Genomic DNA, 15758 nt, shown 5'->3' on the forward strand with positions numbered 1-15758 from the left:
CCAGGAGGGAGACATTGTCACTTGTTGCTGATGGAAATTTAATTAACAAGTTGTGGAAGGAGTCTGAGCCCTAAGTGAAAGAAAACAAAGTAATTGCCTAGATGCCAGCTGCTTCCAGTAAGGGAGAGCACAAGCGAAAGTCAGGTCTGCCATGACTAACCCCTGGAAAACATGGGAAGTCACTTTAAGAAAAAGCACTGTATGCTCATGGTTTCCTGCAGCAAAGCATCTCTTCTTTTTTTTTTTTTTTTTTTCCCTGCCCTGTCCATGCACCAAATTGCCCCTGAAAGCAGAAGAGATATTTTGTTTATGATTTTCCACCCTGATGCAAAGACAATCTGCTGTCACTGTGCAGGGGATTAGTGTCCTGAGATGAGATTACATGGTAGCCACACAGGAATTGAATGGGGTGGATATGGAGTATGGAAAAGCGCAGTGACCCTTTTCCTGGGAAGCATTAGAGCCAGAGATCAACCTGTGGTCATGACATACACAGGCCTTGATGGGAGTTGTGCATTGGAGACACAAACTACGGTTCAGATGGAAGAAATCGATAGGGCCAGGGCTAATATTGTGAGAGGTGTGGGAGTGATCCCCTTGTTGCTGTTGGCACAGGGCTTCTGCTCCATCAAAAGGTAAATCTCCTCAATTTGAACCCAAGCACTTACTTAACACACACGCTTGGTAAACCTGCATGGGCAACCTATTTTGCTTTCTGTCTTTCCCAGGGTCACAAGAAAAAGACAGTTCCATGTGTGCATTTCAACTTCCATCTCCCTGGTGGGAGGTCCATCACATCCTTTAGCACTCACGCATCCGTCCCGATGATTCATGTGGGGTTGTTGGATGGTTCCTAGTTGATGGGGATGTGTTGGAAGGTGATGGGCCAGTGTCCACATCTCTGGCTTGTTTTGCCCAAAGGTGGCTTGGGTGATTAGACTGATGGCCTCCTGACGTCAGATGAGATCCGTTAAAAGGTATTTATCTCAGGCTTGGGCCAAAGCCGCGGGAGAGATTAAAAGAGATTGAGGCCAAGATAATCCCCTCACAGCATCCCACTAAAGTGGCTGCCAAAAGGCATGCCACCAAATCTTTTGCCACCCTTGGCCCCTGTGCCCAGTTCTGTTTTCCCCATGCAGAGCCCAGTTTGCTGCCCAGAGAGGGTGTGAACCTGGCTCTGCCATGAGTTTTCTTTTGACAGGACCACCTTAGATGGCTCCATCGCTTTTCCTGCCCTGCCCAGGACGTGAGTGGCATGTCGTCCCTGGGAAAACAGGGATTCCTGTGTACTGTGAGGTGCAGCAAGCCCTGCCCCAGTGGCTGATAATCCTAGCCTGTTCTGTCTAATCTTCACTTTATTAGTTTGTGTCTGATATAAAAAGAGGGAGTCAAATCTGCCGGTGATGGTTTCTTTCCCTTCAGGAGCAGTATGCTACTCTCTCTTTTTACCCCTCCCCATCCACCTGCTTTGCATTATGTCCCAATCCGATTTCCCCAAGTCTCTGGTGTCTGATTTAATTTGCCTGACGCTGCTCCTGGAATCAGCCCTCCCCTAGCCCCTCCCGTCCAGAGCCTTCCAGCTCCCCATGGGGAGATCAGTCCTGGGAGAGGCTGAGGAGCAGAGAGGCAGCAAGGGACTCGCTGAGTGGACGGGCAGAACTGATTGAAGGCTGGACAGGGACAAGGGGCTTCTGGCTGGCAGGGAGCCGTTCTCAGCGGGTGAAGCAGGCCGTGAGGGTCCCATACAAGAGGGACGGCAACCCACCTCGCCCTACAGATCCCGGTAAGGATGCTACCTCGTTGCGATGCCTGAGGTCACCTTGGTGAGCTTGGGGCACAGGGTTTCTTGATGTGATGCTATGGCCAGTATTTGTATGAGGTCTGATTTCCTATGCAGGCACCTGAGAATGTGGGAGCGAAGAAGTTAGGGTTAGCACTGAGAAGTCTTTACAGTGATAAGGGGCTTTGTGCTGGGATGGGATTGCTTGTGCTCCCCTTGGCAGGTAAATCTCACCAGTTTCCAGACTGGAGCAGAAGGGTAACACCTCGCCAGGCAGACCTGGCACTCACTACCCGTACGCAGTCCTGCACTCCCGATGCACCCGTGCCCACACCTCTTTGCAGTTGGCTGCTTCTCTGGCTGGAGAAGGACCCCTCAGAAAGCAAGGATCAGAGCAGGGTAATTTTACCCTGGCCTTTGATCTCCATCACAGGAGAAGGGGATCATCTCTGTATCCGGCTCTGGAAGGAGCCCAGGGTCACCAGGGCAAGTGTGTGAGGCCAGCCTGGGATTACACAGAGACCCAGGGACACTGCCTATTAATACTCAGTCCTTCCTCCTGCACCTTTCCCTTTTCTATTTACAGCTCTCCCAGCGTCCCACAGAAGGACCACTCCCTTCCCAAGGAGGGGGAAGCTACACAGAGGATAGGGAATAAGGGGGTTCACCTCCACTTTCTTCCCACCTGTCGCACCCCTGTCCCCACTAGGGAGTGATTCAGGTGGCTTGGCAGCACAGTCTCACAGGGTGCAGACAGGGCCCCTGCCCTAGTATGATGAAAAAGACACAACCACTGCCCTGAAAAGCCATGGCATGGCAGCAAAAGGGGGGTGATTCCAGACTCTCCTCCTCCTCATGCCATGGTAGAGGCATTGGGTCTGCAATGAGCAGATGTCCGAGAGGTCAGAATGGGTCTGGTTGCTCACAGACAGGAGTGCTGCAGCAAGTTTGTTGGAAAAGGCAGGATGGGGGAGAACTGTCATGTTGGAGAGCAGAAGTGAAATGCGGTTTGAAAAGACAAGAACTGTGAACTGGATGAGCACAGCCAAGGCAGAGCTCAGAAGAGGGCTGGCATGAACTGACTAAGCCCAGGCTCTGTTTAGCTGTGCCACACACCTCAGTGATGCTTGTAGGAAGCACAGCTTTGTAGACCAGTGCTGGTGCCAAGGTCCTCCTGACGGCAGCTCTTTGCAATGCTGGGGAGCTGGCAGTGAATTGCTTTTTTAAGGTGCCTAAGACTTCGTTTCCTCTACTACTTAGCGTCCGTTTGAAAGAGCCCATACTTCCAGAAAGCACTGAGCATGCACATTTTAGAAGCCTTTCCTCTTAAAACAAGGCTGGGCAACTACCATGAGCAACTGTGAGCTGATCTGTGGATCCACAAGAAATGTGCATCCCTAAGGTCCTACTGGTCACAGCAGAACATGCCTTGGACAGACTCCAAGTTCCATTCCCCTTTCGTCTGTTTTCCCCCATGTGATTCCCCCATTTCCTGTCCTAAATTTACATGACCATGACAAGGTGCTCTTTTGCACACCTGTCATGATCCTCCTGGGAGGCAGCTGTGCTCCAATGGGGACTAGGTAACTCGCTCTCCACAAATTGCACTGGGACATGACAGGCAAAACTGGAGCTATTATTATCACTCATCTGTGGCTTCTTGTCCTTCTGAGACTGAGAGCAATTCCCACCTTCATTTAGAGTGTTCCCTCAAAGGGATTTAAGGGTTTGGACAAAGTCCTGAACCTGAGTGGCACCTTCTCTATATTTAGCCCGTTTTATCCGTCCTCGACATTGTGCCCCTGCGCTTTGATCTGCCTACCGGCTCCGAAAGCCCCTCATCTGGTTGTGCAATTTCACAGAGCAGGTACTGTGAACTGGCACTCCCATGTTAGTGCCAGCAATGAGAAAGAAGCACCCAGGGAAGGGAAGAGGATGGTAAAAACTAGGAGAGATGCAAGGAAGACTGGGTATCTGGTGGGTGGTGGGGAGGACATGTGCAGCCAGCTTTACCTGGGGCAGAAATTGCATGTGAATGGAAGGAGGAGTGAAAAAGGCTCCTGTTTCCATGCAGCTCTGGGCAGACAAAAAAGAAGAATTCTATGATGACAGTTTAAGGCAGGTGACTGGACAATTATCTCATCCAATGCTCTATGAAATGGCAGCCTGGAGAGTGGAGAGCCAGTCCTGTTCCAGCTGAGAGAAAGCTTCAGGAAGGGTTTGCTGTGTAGAGACCAGGCTTTGGGGACCATGCAGAGGAGACTGGAAGAAAAGAATCAGAGGGAAGAGGTGGCCCACCAAGAAAAGGTGATCCAATGCTTAGGGCTGATGGAGAGCAGGTGGGATCAGTCCTAGGGAAAATGGAGAAAGGGGAGGGTGTGGACAATAATAAAGTTATTTCCTGCCCTTGGGTCACAACAACCCCAGGCAGCGCCACAGGCTTGGGGAAGAGTGGCTGGAAAGCTGCCTGGCAGAGAGGGATCTGGGGGTGTTGATTGACAGCCAGTTGCATATGAGCCAGCAGTGTACCCAGGTAGCCAAAAAGGCCAACAGCATCCTGGCTTGTATCAGGAATAGTGTGGCCAGCAGGACTAGCAAAGTGATCATCCCACTGTACTCAGCACTGGTGAGGCTGCAGCTCAAATACTGCACTCAGTTTGGGGCACCTCACTACAGGAAAGACACTGAGGTGCTGAAGCGAGTTCAGAGAAGGGCAAAGAGGCTGGTGAGGGGCCTGAAGCACAAGTCAGATGAGGAGCAGCTGAGGAAACTGGGGCTGATTAGCCTGGAGAAAAGGAGGCTGAGGGGAGACCTTATCAATCTCTACAACTACCTGAAAGGAGATTGTAGCATGGAGGGTGTTGGTCTCTTCTTCCAAGTAGCAAGTGATAGGAAGAGAAGAAATGGCCTCAAGTTGTGCCAGAGGAAGTTTAGGTTGGATATTAGGAAAAACTTCTTCATTGAGAGTGGTGTCAGGCACTGGAACAGGCTGCCCGGGGAAGTGGTTAAGTCACCATCCCCAGCAGTGTTTAAAAGATGCATAGATGAGGTTCTTAGGGACATGTTTTAATGCCAGTGTTAGGTTAATGGTTGGCCTCGATGATCTTAAAGGTCTTTTACAAACAAAATTATTCCATGATTCTGTAATGGCAGGCCTGGTCTCCGCAGAGTGGCTGGAAGTTCAGAGCTGCCACATGGTGTGTTAAGAGGCAGTGACTAGAGCTGGACACAGTCTTCGCATCTTTTCTGTGTGCTGAAGCTGAGGGACAAACACCACAAGATAAGGAGGATGTGCAACCTCCTACTGACAGCAACAATGCCTTCTCCAGCATCTCCCCAGTCTGTCAGTTAGCTGAGAGATAGTGTGGGGTATCCAACTCTTCCCAAAGGAGTAGAAGTACATGCAGGTGGGTTTTCATGTCCAACATCACTCATCTAGGTGCAGATATGTATCCTTGCTGGAAGGAACCTCCTCATCACTGTTCTGTCAAAATGAGAGAAGAAAAAAAAAAACACACAAACCTAGTGGAAAGGGCCCAGCTCAGTTGCTGGTCTGTCCCCATCCTTCAGCATAGCTGAGGTTGGTAGCCCCAGGCCACTGTTGTGGCCTGGGCCTCCAGGCCCTGATGGTGCAGCCCAGGGCTCGTCTCTTGATCTTTCACCATGTGCTGGGGCCAGTAGTCACATCCAGTTCCTGGGCAGGGAGCAGGGAAGAGGCAGCAGTACTGCATGTTCAGGTTTGCAGGCAGCAGGTACAAGTCTTCCTCTGCAAAGCATAGCTTATCACTCTGGGATAAGCTCATGCCTCATGGAAGCTGGGAAACGTTCATCTTCTTGTCTTTCCTACGCTTAAGCCATGCCTCAGGAGTTACTGGTCAAACAGAAACTCACACTGCCTAGGGAATGAAAGGAAAGCCACCGAGATGTTGAGGATAAGGGATTCTGGAAGGAAACTCAATGACCTCTACAAAGCAGTGAGCAGTGGGACTTGGGAGATACCTGCATGTGCTTGTCCACAGCAAGAGAGCAGCCTGACACGGGAGGATCTAAAGCCCTGTTGGCTGGAAAAAACAAGGCCTTCAGTCAACAGTCCAGAGAGGGCGGAGGTGATGTGACTCACAGGGACTAGGAGAATTTCTGTAGATGCTGATAGAGCATTTTTTGGCCTTGAGGCAAAGTGCTGTTCCTAATGATGAAGAATGACTGGAGCACATCTAGACACTCATACCTACCCAGGAGAAAGACTGAAGCAACAAAGGCAAGATTTGTCCACGAGACTGGGAAATGCTAAAGTCACTGGTGAAATTTAAGTGCATGTAACAAGAGAGAACAAAACAGAGATGCTGTATAATCGTACGGTGCACCTGTGTCTTGAATATGGATTACAGTTCTGGTTCATTTCCCTCTCTGCAAAAACGCATCACCTATACTTTGTAAACAACTGAAAAGGCCTTAGAGAACGTCATAACAGCTTACATGTGAGGAATTACTAAGTGTTCTCTGCAGTCTGGAAGAGAGGTGAATGCAGACAGATATGACAAAGATCTATCAAAAAAACAGGTGATGCTGGTGAGTAGAGACCAGTTATTTGCTGATTCTTCCAACTCAAAAGCTAGGTACCACCAAGTGGAATTAGTGCCATCCAGGAGTAGCCAAACTTCTTCACAGAGCATGCCACTAAGCTGTTGAAGTCTTCACCATGGAGGATGCTAAATTTCAGCACGGGTGCAAAAACTGTGTGGACAAAAGCACAGAAGAAAAGTTCATAAAAAATTTGCATACAGTAGTGCTCCCTTTAGCTTTGAAAGTCGATGAAAAGCTGGGGCTAGGAAAGTAGGAGAAATACAGTACTACTATCTGCTTGTGTTATTCTTAGATCATTCTCTTGGTACCCACTTCTTCTTCTTCTTCTTGTGAAACTAGAAGGCAACCCTGCCAGAGCACCTCAACAGCCCCTAGATTTTGTTGGTGGTAAAAGAGGTGGTAAGAACTGCTTTTCCTAGGACAAATTATAGGAAATAGCCACTGGTCTCCCCTCATCAAGCTTTCTACTCCTGGAGCTGAAATGGACAGCTTGGCTGTGAACAGGGAGAAGCTGACAAAGAGAACCCAGGACTTGGTAGAGCCTGGAATTGGAAGGTTATAAATAAGGAGATGAGGGGACAGGTCCAGCCAGAACCTCAGCAAGAGATTCTGGAGATCTTCAGCTTCCCAGTGTAAGTATAAGCAGCATACAAGACCAAATGGACCTTTAATCAGACCCAGTACAAACTTTTCAAATGTTAAGGGCTTTGACCAGGTACAGCATGACATTACCAATCTCAGCCATGAAATGGTTGCTAAGTCCTTATCAGAGATGCTTGCATTTGCATACTTGATCAGTCCTATATAAGTGCCCTTTCTATCTCACACCTTTCTCCTTTGATTTGTCTCCCCAGAATCAAGGCTGCCCCACGTGGAGGAGCCACCCCTAGGTCAGAAAGATGGGGGAAATGGAACAGATGAAGCAGGAGGCTGAGCAGCTGAAGAAGCAGATTGCGGTAATGTTGGCAACTGTCATTAAACTGCTGAGGAAGTGCCCTTGTGTCCAAGTTCTCCTCCTCAGCCACAACTTGGAGTTGAGCTTTCATCCTTGGAGTCCTCTGCAGTTCTGCACCTCCCTTTAAGTGCTAATGCAGATCTTCATAGCGTGGTAGTGGGAGGAGGGGGAGAGGAAGGGAGAGACAAGGCGACTCTACAACAGTAAGAAGGAAGTGGCCATGGATGTTTTGTCTGCAGAGAGTGTGGTGTGTCCCTGGGACCTCCTCAGTCTGCAAGACAGCCTGTGTTCTGCCAAGCAGGAATATCCTTGCAAAAGGTACAATATGAGGAACTGGATGCTGCAGAACTTTTGGCTCACCTTCCTGATGTTTGACAGGTGCTGAGGTGCCCTGGTCACAGATCAGAATCCCCTTGTGCTGGCTACAATCCAAATACAGCAAAGCCACAGTTCCTACCTCTAGCAGCCACCAGGCTCTTGGTTATGCCCCTGAATTTCATGTGCCATTGCCTTCATCATATGGCTTTTCTTTTTTTCTGTCTCATTTGCTCTTGTCTCTTCTCTAGGATGCCCGGAAAGCCTGTGCAGACACAACGCTTGCTCAGGTAAGGGACAGGTCTGGCTGGGCAGGTGAGTGTGTGGGGAGGACAGCTAGCTCCAGACCAAGGGGGACCATCTACAGCTGGGAAGCAGAGTTAGAAGGCAAAGACGTGGGGAGCAGTAAAGCTGCTGTCAGACCAAGATTAATTCTTCCTCTCCTCCTCATCTTTCCTCAGATTGTGTCTGGAGTAGAGGTTGTTGGCCGCATTCAGATGCGGACCCGAAGGACCCTGCGTGGACACCTGGCCAAGATCTATGCCATGCACTGGTCCACAGACTCCAAGTGAGAGAGATGATGCCGATTTGCTGGGTGCAGGGCAGCGCATGGGTATGAAGGGCAGGAAGGCTCTGATGGGAAGAGAGCTACTAACATAATCTTGTTCCTCTCTCACAGACTTCTGGTCAGTGCCTCACAAGATGGGAAACTGATTGTGTGGGACACATACACAACGAACAAGGTAGGAGTCAGACAGCTGCAGCAAATCGTGATGCTAGACCTTTGGAGCTAGTGCCCTCGTCCTGCTCCCTCTCTGCTGCCACAGTCCTGACATGGTTTCTTGTCCTCCCAGGTACATGCCATCCCTTTGCGTTCTTCCTGGGTCATGACCTGTGCCTATGCACCCTCAGGCAATTTTGTGGCCTGTGGGGGCCTTGACAACATGTGCTCCATCTACAATCTCAAGACTCGTGAAGGCAATGTCAAAGTGAGCAGGGAGCTCTCAGCCCACACAGGTGTGTGTGCTGCCTGCCTGCAACCTGGGTGCCCTCCGCTTCCAAACCTGCTCCGTTTCTCACATTTCCTTTATCCCCCTTCCCAGGTTACCTCTCCTGCTGCCGATTTCTTGATGACAACAGTATTGTGACTAGCTCTGGAGATACCACATGGTGAGTGTTATCTTCTGCGTCCTAGCGACATGACCTCTGGCTCTTGGAGGCATAGCTGACATCAGCAAGTGCAATGCTTTTGTTTAGCAGCTCTTCGCTCTCTAAGGACCAGTTGCTTCTGCACAGGGAAGCCATGCAGAGCACCTTAGGAAGCCAGATCCATTCTTCCTCCCTTGGCAGAACGGGTTCTCCTTTTCCTGGTTGAGAACACATGAAGATGCAGATCTATTGTTGAAGTAGTATGGACCATGTCAACAGCTCTTACAATGCATTGTGTCATTTATGCCAGGACACAAAACATCATAAATTTATGTGAAGCCCAGACACACACTCCACTTCTGAAGTCTTAGCCACTGTGCAAGGGACACCTGCAAAGCCAGTGATCCTTTGACTCCTGGCTCTCAGGTCTCGCTGTGCTGTGACTCTGAACAGTGCTGAGTCTTTATTCACCCCCACCTTGTTCCAACACTTGCTTTGGAAGAACCTCTTGACCAAGGGTGAGTCGGGATGTGGCATTTCCATCAGAGATCAAGGTTACATGGGGCTTGTTTGCCTGATTGTAGTGTGGGATCCCAGTGAACATGGCTTGTACATCCTATGAGCATGGATATGACAGACATTTCTCAGCTGTGAGTCCATCTTACCTCCTCTCAGTATTTCCTTCAGCTGTTGCAGTTATGGGAATACAGTCAAACCCCACACACCCTCAGCCTTAGTCTCTCTCTACTTTAGTAAAGGCAGGAAGATATCTCCTGTTGCATACAGCTGACTCCAGCGATACTCTCACCCATTTTCCCATGCTGTAGTCAGACTCATGGCTTCCCCTCTTGTGTTTGCAAGTCAGACAGCTCTTCAGCCCAGCTGTAGATCTGCTCTGCCTGGGTTGGCTCTGAGAAGTTCTTATCTCTCCCACAGCGCACTCTGGGACATTGAGACAGGGCAGCAGAAGACAGTGTTCCTGGGTCACACTGGAGACTGTATGAGCTTGGCCGTCTCCCCAGACTTCAAACTCTTCATTTCTGGGGCTTGTGACGCTACTGCCAAACTGTGGGATGTGCGGGAGGGCACCTGCCGTCAGACCTTCTTGGGGCATGAGTCTGATATCAACGCCATCTGCGTATGTATGCTGTCTGCACAGTGGTGGGGAGGCGAGGAAAATGGATGGTGGATTAGCTCTGAAACAGGGTCTTGGGACAAGCTTGAAATAAACTGTCATGGTTGTGTTGGGAACAAGGGTCTCAGGAGAGCTCAGACCCATGATCCAGCCTGAAGCAGGGAGGGCCTGAGTTCACTCAAGTTTGGAGGCTGGGTCTTCCTGAGCATCAGGGGACAAAGGCACATAGGACTGACTCAAAGCACTGCTTGAACCCAGCCAGCAGACTGTGATCTGTGGAGCTCAGTACCCTAATATGGGTGCTGCTGCAGCTTTGCTCATAGCAGCTGTTGAGAACCATGATTCAGGCATGCTCCAGGAGCCCTGGAGCAAGAAAAATGTGAGGCAGCAGAAATATTTAACTCATCTGAGGGTCTTAGCTCCAGACAGCAGAAATGGGAACCTGGGATCATAGGGAGATCTTCTGAAGGTGAAATCTTCACAGGAGGCAGCACAGATATGTGGGGGCAAGTATTGCCCTCAGAGACAAGGATTCAAACCAGAGCCCTAGAGGTGGCAGGACATGAAGCATGTCAGTTTAATCCTGCTCAGCTAACTAAATGAGTCTGCGATTTTCCTGCAATGTCTACTGCTTGAACCGCCCTCCACTGACTGCAATTAGTACAGCTTTGCTCACCTGTCCCATGGCTATCCTGCCAGCCATATCATTTTCTGCCATACCTGCTTCTGAGGAGCTCTTTTTTGCTCCTCAGAGCAAGGATGCAGAAAAAGAGCGTGTATGAGAAGGCTGATGTAGGAGGATCGAAAAGAGGAAAGCTGTCATAGCTCTGATTTGTGCCAGACCCCATCTGGGGATAATGGGTGGACACTTGTCAAGCCCGAAACTAACAGCTGGAGTTACAAAGAAAATAATCCTCCCTCAAGCACTGGGACATCTTGCAATAGCTCCAGCCCTTAGGTCATTTGCTTTCTTGAGGTGGAAGGGTTTACTAGGTCTTAGGAGAAACATCAGTCTCCCCCCTTCAGCAGACTCAACTTTTATGATCCGGTGCCTTGTCCCACTAAGTTTTCCTACCCCTGTGATGTCCTGGTGGTTAGCGAGGAGGTGAAGAATTGAGAAAAACTGGAAGGCACAGCCTGATTAAAATCTGATGTGTGCCCTCCTCAGTTCTTCCCTAATGGTGAAGCCATCTGTACCGGCTCAGATGATGCCACCTGCCGTCTCTTTGACCTCCGGGCAGATCAGGAGCTCATAGTGTACTCTCACGAGAGCATCATCTGTGGAATCACATCAGTCGCCTTCTCCCGCAGTGGGCGCCTCGTGTTTGCTGGGTATGATGACTTCAACTGCAACATCTGGGACTCCCTGAAAGCAGAGCGTGTGGGTGAGTGCCTCGTGGATGCCCCTCTTTCGTTCCCTGTAAGGTCTTCTGACCCTACCAAGACAAGGAAAAGGCCTTTATTTTTTCTAAAAAGGACACATCTCATACTGACTGAAACCAAATAAAGCTCCCTCACCCTTAAGAAGCACATCATAAGTAGTACAATTATATTTTTGGTAGAAGAACGATTGGCTTTGATATTAAGGAAGTCTAGCCTTTAAACAACATTGTTTCAAGGGAGAACAGAGCATTAAGGTTCCTATTAGCTAAAACTGCTCACAAGCACCAGTAGTATTTCCTACTTTCTCCTAGACTCTGCTGTTTGCCAGTGCCAGCTATTCACAGTACCACTTGGTGGCCAGGTACCAAGCTGAGCATCTGTGGATACTCTGTGATGCTCATATGCAGGATACACCCAAGTGCCTTTTTTCTTTCAGATGAAAATCTGAGAATTTATAATGCAGCCCATCAACAGCATTGCTATTTATCAGCCTTATCAAGAATGACATAGTTTCTTAGTCCTACCATTTCTCCAGGGTGAAAGTGGTTATATGAACATTCAGCTAGCCAGACCTTCCCAAGAACATCATCGTTCTTTGGCCAGTCCCATGGGTGGTGGTTGTATGCCACAAATGTTCTTCTGCATGTTTGTTCTTACTAGCCATGTACTGATTGTAATGAGTTGTGCAGGAACAGACAGCACAATGCACACAGGTGTAGGTACACAGCATACAGTGTGTCCTCAGAACAGTCAACCCCTTCATCTCTCCCAGCCCCACTACTTTTCCTGATCTCTCTTCTTTCCCTCCACAGGAATCCTTTCTGGCCATGACAACAGAGTGAGCTGCCTGGGGGTGACGGCAGATGGCATGGCTGTTGCCACTGGCTCCTGGGACAGCTTCCTCAAGATTTGGAACTGAGGATGGCAGCAGAGAGGGAAAGAGCAGGGGAAGCATGGCACACAGCTCGAGCCCATGCAAACAACAGAAATGCCTACCTACCACTCCCGCTTGTCTCTAGACACAGGTTGCTAGTAGGGGTCTCCCAGAGCAAAAGGGAAAGGAGAGGCTGGGGAAGTGGAACATGGAGAGCTGGGGAGCAGCACACACACTGGCCCTCCTCCGGCAGTTTCCAGCTTCATGCAGGCCTTAAGACCTGCAAAATACTGTTCTTTATGTCTCAGGACATTACAGTGCAGTTCAGACACCTTGCATCTTCAAACACCTCTACCTACATTGACACTCATTGTTCAGAGGACCTCTCATGCAGCACCTTTGTCCCAGGCTAAGCTCCATCCCTGATTAAACTCTACCTAGCTTCTCTGTGCAGCTGTCCTTTATCACTGCAGACAGCCTCAGAGATGTACTGGGTTTGAGATTCCTATTATGCAACATCAGGCAAAAAGGCAGTGTAAATTTGGCTCATTTTCCATTGGGAAAGACTTAGCTCAAGTCTTATCTATGTGTAAATGGGAGAAAGTAGCCCTCAGACCTGCCAGAACACCAAGGAATATTATATTTATTCTTATTGTTTGCTTCCTGCTGTTCCTTCTCTTTTTGCCTCACTCCTGCGTTGTGTGGTGACCCTGTCTAACCAGTAGGCTGTTCTGAAGTCTGTTATAGATCATCATAGCCCAGACTAATAAAAAAAGCTCACACAAACACTGCAGGCTGTGTTCTTTCCAGCATTACAATGAGCTACCTCAAGCATAACGTCTCTATGAGCACTGCCTACTGATGCCTTTCAGAGAACATCTCATCCACAAGCCTTGCTGTACCTCAAAGTCCCCAAGGGAGGGTATTCCTCATGTGTGTTTTGAGAAGAGGCTGTTAGCCCCAAGGCTTGCTGTCCTGGAGTTGGGAAGAGGGCTGAAAACACAGCCTTGCAAACCTTGGAGATTGGACCTCAATTACAAGACACAACCATTATATCCAGCCCCTATTCCCCAATTCAGCCCCTAAAAACTTGAGAACATCCTGAGGTCCCAAGGCTGTGGTAGGGAATGTTTAAAACCAGCAAGGTGTGGTGACTTATCTATAGATCAAGATAGTAATGCACAATACTATCTCGTCCTATTTTGGACCTCACACCCATGCCAGACCCTTGCAATAGGCTACAGTTCTTTGTACACACTAGTTTCAGGCCAGCATAGGTGCAGCAGGACTTTAGAAGTGACACTAGATACAGCAGTCTCCTGGACAAAGCTGCAGCTTCCCCACTCACTCTATAGTACATAGACCCTTCTCAGCACAGGCCTATGGTGGCATGTTACAGGCAGGGGGACAGAGACAAGTTTTAGGGTTTATGGAAGGTTGAACTCTTTGTTCCTGAATCCTTGTCCCCAAAGAACACATTGCACTTGGGAAGCAGGGGACTCCTACTGTCCCATCAGGACACAGATATAGTCAGTAAAGGCTTAACACAGATTTATTTGCTACATGTAAGAGCTATACATTAAATACATACAGTTGATATGTAATAAAATAACCGACATCTGTACTGTACATAAGATATGCAAAGTTAGGAGAGAGAGAGTATGTTCTTTCCCCTTTCCACAACAGGATAGGTGAGAATGACCACAAGTCTGGAGTTCCAGTCTATTGCAGGATTTCTTACCCCTAGAAGACTCTCAAAGCAAATTACAGCAAGAACCTGGAAAAGAAAATCTCTAGTTCTCCACAAAAGGACACTGTTGGTTCTCTTTGTTCAAGTCACTCCAAGCACAGTTCCCAGATTTGAGGCTCCTGTTCAGATCCACTGTCACTTCCTTCTTCTCTCCAAGGTTCTCTCCCAACACATACCTTTTACCCTAGAGAAACAGAAAACCAAACATATGGTGTTAAACACAAGTTAATTGAGGGTTAGTTAGTTCTCCGTGGAACACACAGCTCATTTTCAGGCAATTCAGCTTCGCCTCTCTTGTGATATCTAAAAGAAAGGATGCACTAAAAAGGGCAGTATAACAGTAAGACCAAAGATACAGACATTGAACAAGACTTGGAAGCATCTAGGGACAAGACTGACCCACAGAAAAACACAAAGTATTTCACAGTTCGAAACTGGGGCACTACAAAATATAAAAATGTAAGTACTTGGGTTTTGGTTTTTTGGTTTTTTTTTTTTTTCTCCCCCAGACCATTCTCCCTCCCACAATAAGACTCACTAAGATTTACCTGGCGAGGGGCAAGAGCACTGGGGGAATTATCATCTTGCAGGATGCTGAGGGGAGAGCGGCCAGTTCCAGCGGAGGTCGCCATGATTTTGTTGTTGGTCTTGCGTCTTACAGGCTTGCTCCCTAGTGACAGAAGGAAGCACATCAGTGTACCACAACAAGGCCAGAGGCTCCTGGATTTTAAATACCTCCTGGCCTCTGTAATCTAGCTTGCTTTCTTGCACAGCAAAGACTGTTACCCAAGGACTTGGAAGGGACCTCTGGATGTCACCTAGTCTAATGCCCTTGCTCCAGCAAGGCCACCTAGAATAGTTTCCTAAAATCACATACACATGGCTCCAAGAACAGAGACTCTGTAATCTCTCTGGGCAACCTACTCCAGTACTCTGTCATTCTCACAGTGAATAAAGGGTTTCCTGATGTCCAGATACAAGTCTGTGCCCATTGCCTCTTGTCCTGTCACTGGGTACCACTGAAGAGAGCCTGGCTCTTCCTTCCTTATAACCTCCCTTCAGGTATATATACTTATTAATATGATCCTCCCTGAACTTTCTATTCTCCATGCTGAGCAGTCCAAGCGATTTCAGCCTCTCCTTATAGGAGATATGCTCAGCACAGAGTTTTCTGAAACATGTTTTATATTAAAGACCCTCAGCATTAGCCTCACCATCACTCCCCAGCTCTTCTCAAGGAAAAACTGCAAGAACCCACTGAACAGGCCTCCACAATTATAATCTTGTCTCAGATTAGGGAAGATCTCATATTTACTTCTTACAGAGGCACATTTATACCTCTTGATTTTGACTACATATTGGAAACATAGTTTTCTGGCTCCTGAGAGAAATCAGTTTGATAGAATACCAGTTCCCACAGGGGCTTCCCAGCTGCAGAGCCCCAAAGCCAAGCTATCTGAGGTGACAAGAGACAGCTGAACCAGGGGGAACTGACAGGGTCTCTGGAGGAAACCAAGCCTGGAGAAGGCACAGGCACCAGAGGGTGTTGACCTGCTCATACCACAGACCGTGCAGCTCTCCAGGCACACGGGACCTCAGGTGCAGGACTCACCACATCGAGCACTCACCTGAGAAGCCGGGCCCGGCAGCGCGGGCTGCCCAAGCCGGTACGGCATTGGGGGAGGGCGGCCTCTCCACCCCTTCTTCCGAAGCGGCGGCCGGCTCCAGGGAGCTCGGTCGGGGCGGCTCCTCCGCTGCCGGTTCCTCGGCAGGGCAGGCCGCTCCCGGCGGCGCCGGCTCCGGGGCCGCGGCCTCAGTCCCGAAGGCCTCGCT

General features: G+C 49.0%; 2 protein-coding genes across 2 annotated transcripts in view; one reads left to right on the forward strand and one right to left on the reverse strand.

The window, feature by feature from the left end:
- Positions 1–83: 83 nt before the first annotated feature.
- GNB3 (G protein subunit beta 3) lies at positions 84–12342 on the forward strand. Its single transcript, XM_065850207.2, has 10 exons — positions 84–1783; positions 7219–7320; positions 7886–7924; positions 8096–8202; positions 8314–8377; positions 8489–8651; positions 8738–8804; positions 9720–9921; positions 11087–11303; positions 12114–12342. The coding sequence occupies exons 2-10, from the start codon at positions 7264–7266 to the stop codon at positions 12218–12220; spliced, it is 1023 nt and encodes a 340-aa protein (XP_065706279.1). The 5' UTR covers positions 84–1783; positions 7219–7263; the 3' UTR covers positions 12221–12342.
- Positions 12343–13711: 1369 nt separating this feature from the next.
- The window catches only part of PHB2 (prohibitin 2), a 108603-nt gene continuing 106556 nt past the window's right edge, over positions 13712–15758 (reverse strand). The window contains exon 9 of the mRNA XM_071814692.1: positions 13712–14069. Within this exon, the coding sequence (XP_071670793.1) occupies positions 14012–14069 (58 nt within the window). The 3' untranslated portion in view covers positions 13712–14011. The remainder of the gene's footprint in view (positions 14070–15758) is intronic.

The sequence above is a fragment of the Patagioenas fasciata genome, chromosome 1, assembly GCF_037038585.1.
Source record: "Patagioenas fasciata isolate bPatFas1 chromosome 1, bPatFas1.hap1, whole genome shotgun sequence".
Classification (NCBI taxonomy): Eukaryota; Metazoa; Chordata; class Aves; order Columbiformes; family Columbidae; genus Patagioenas; species Patagioenas fasciata.

Excerpts from the sequence above, each read along its gene's own strand:
- GNB3 (XM_065850207.2), top strand. The coding sequence starts at position 7,264 with ATGGGGGAAATGGAACAGATGAAGCAGGAGGCTGAGCAGCTGAAGAAG. Across the intron at positions 8,652-8,737 it reads GGAGCTCTCAGCCCACACAG|GTTACCTCTCCTGCTGCCGA; the intron begins GTGTGTGTGCTG and ends CCCCCTTCCCAG. Across the intron at positions 11,304-12,113 it reads CCTGAAAGCAGAGCGTGTGG|GAATCCTTTCTGGCCATGAC; the intron begins GTGAGTGCCTCG and ends TTCCCTCCACAG.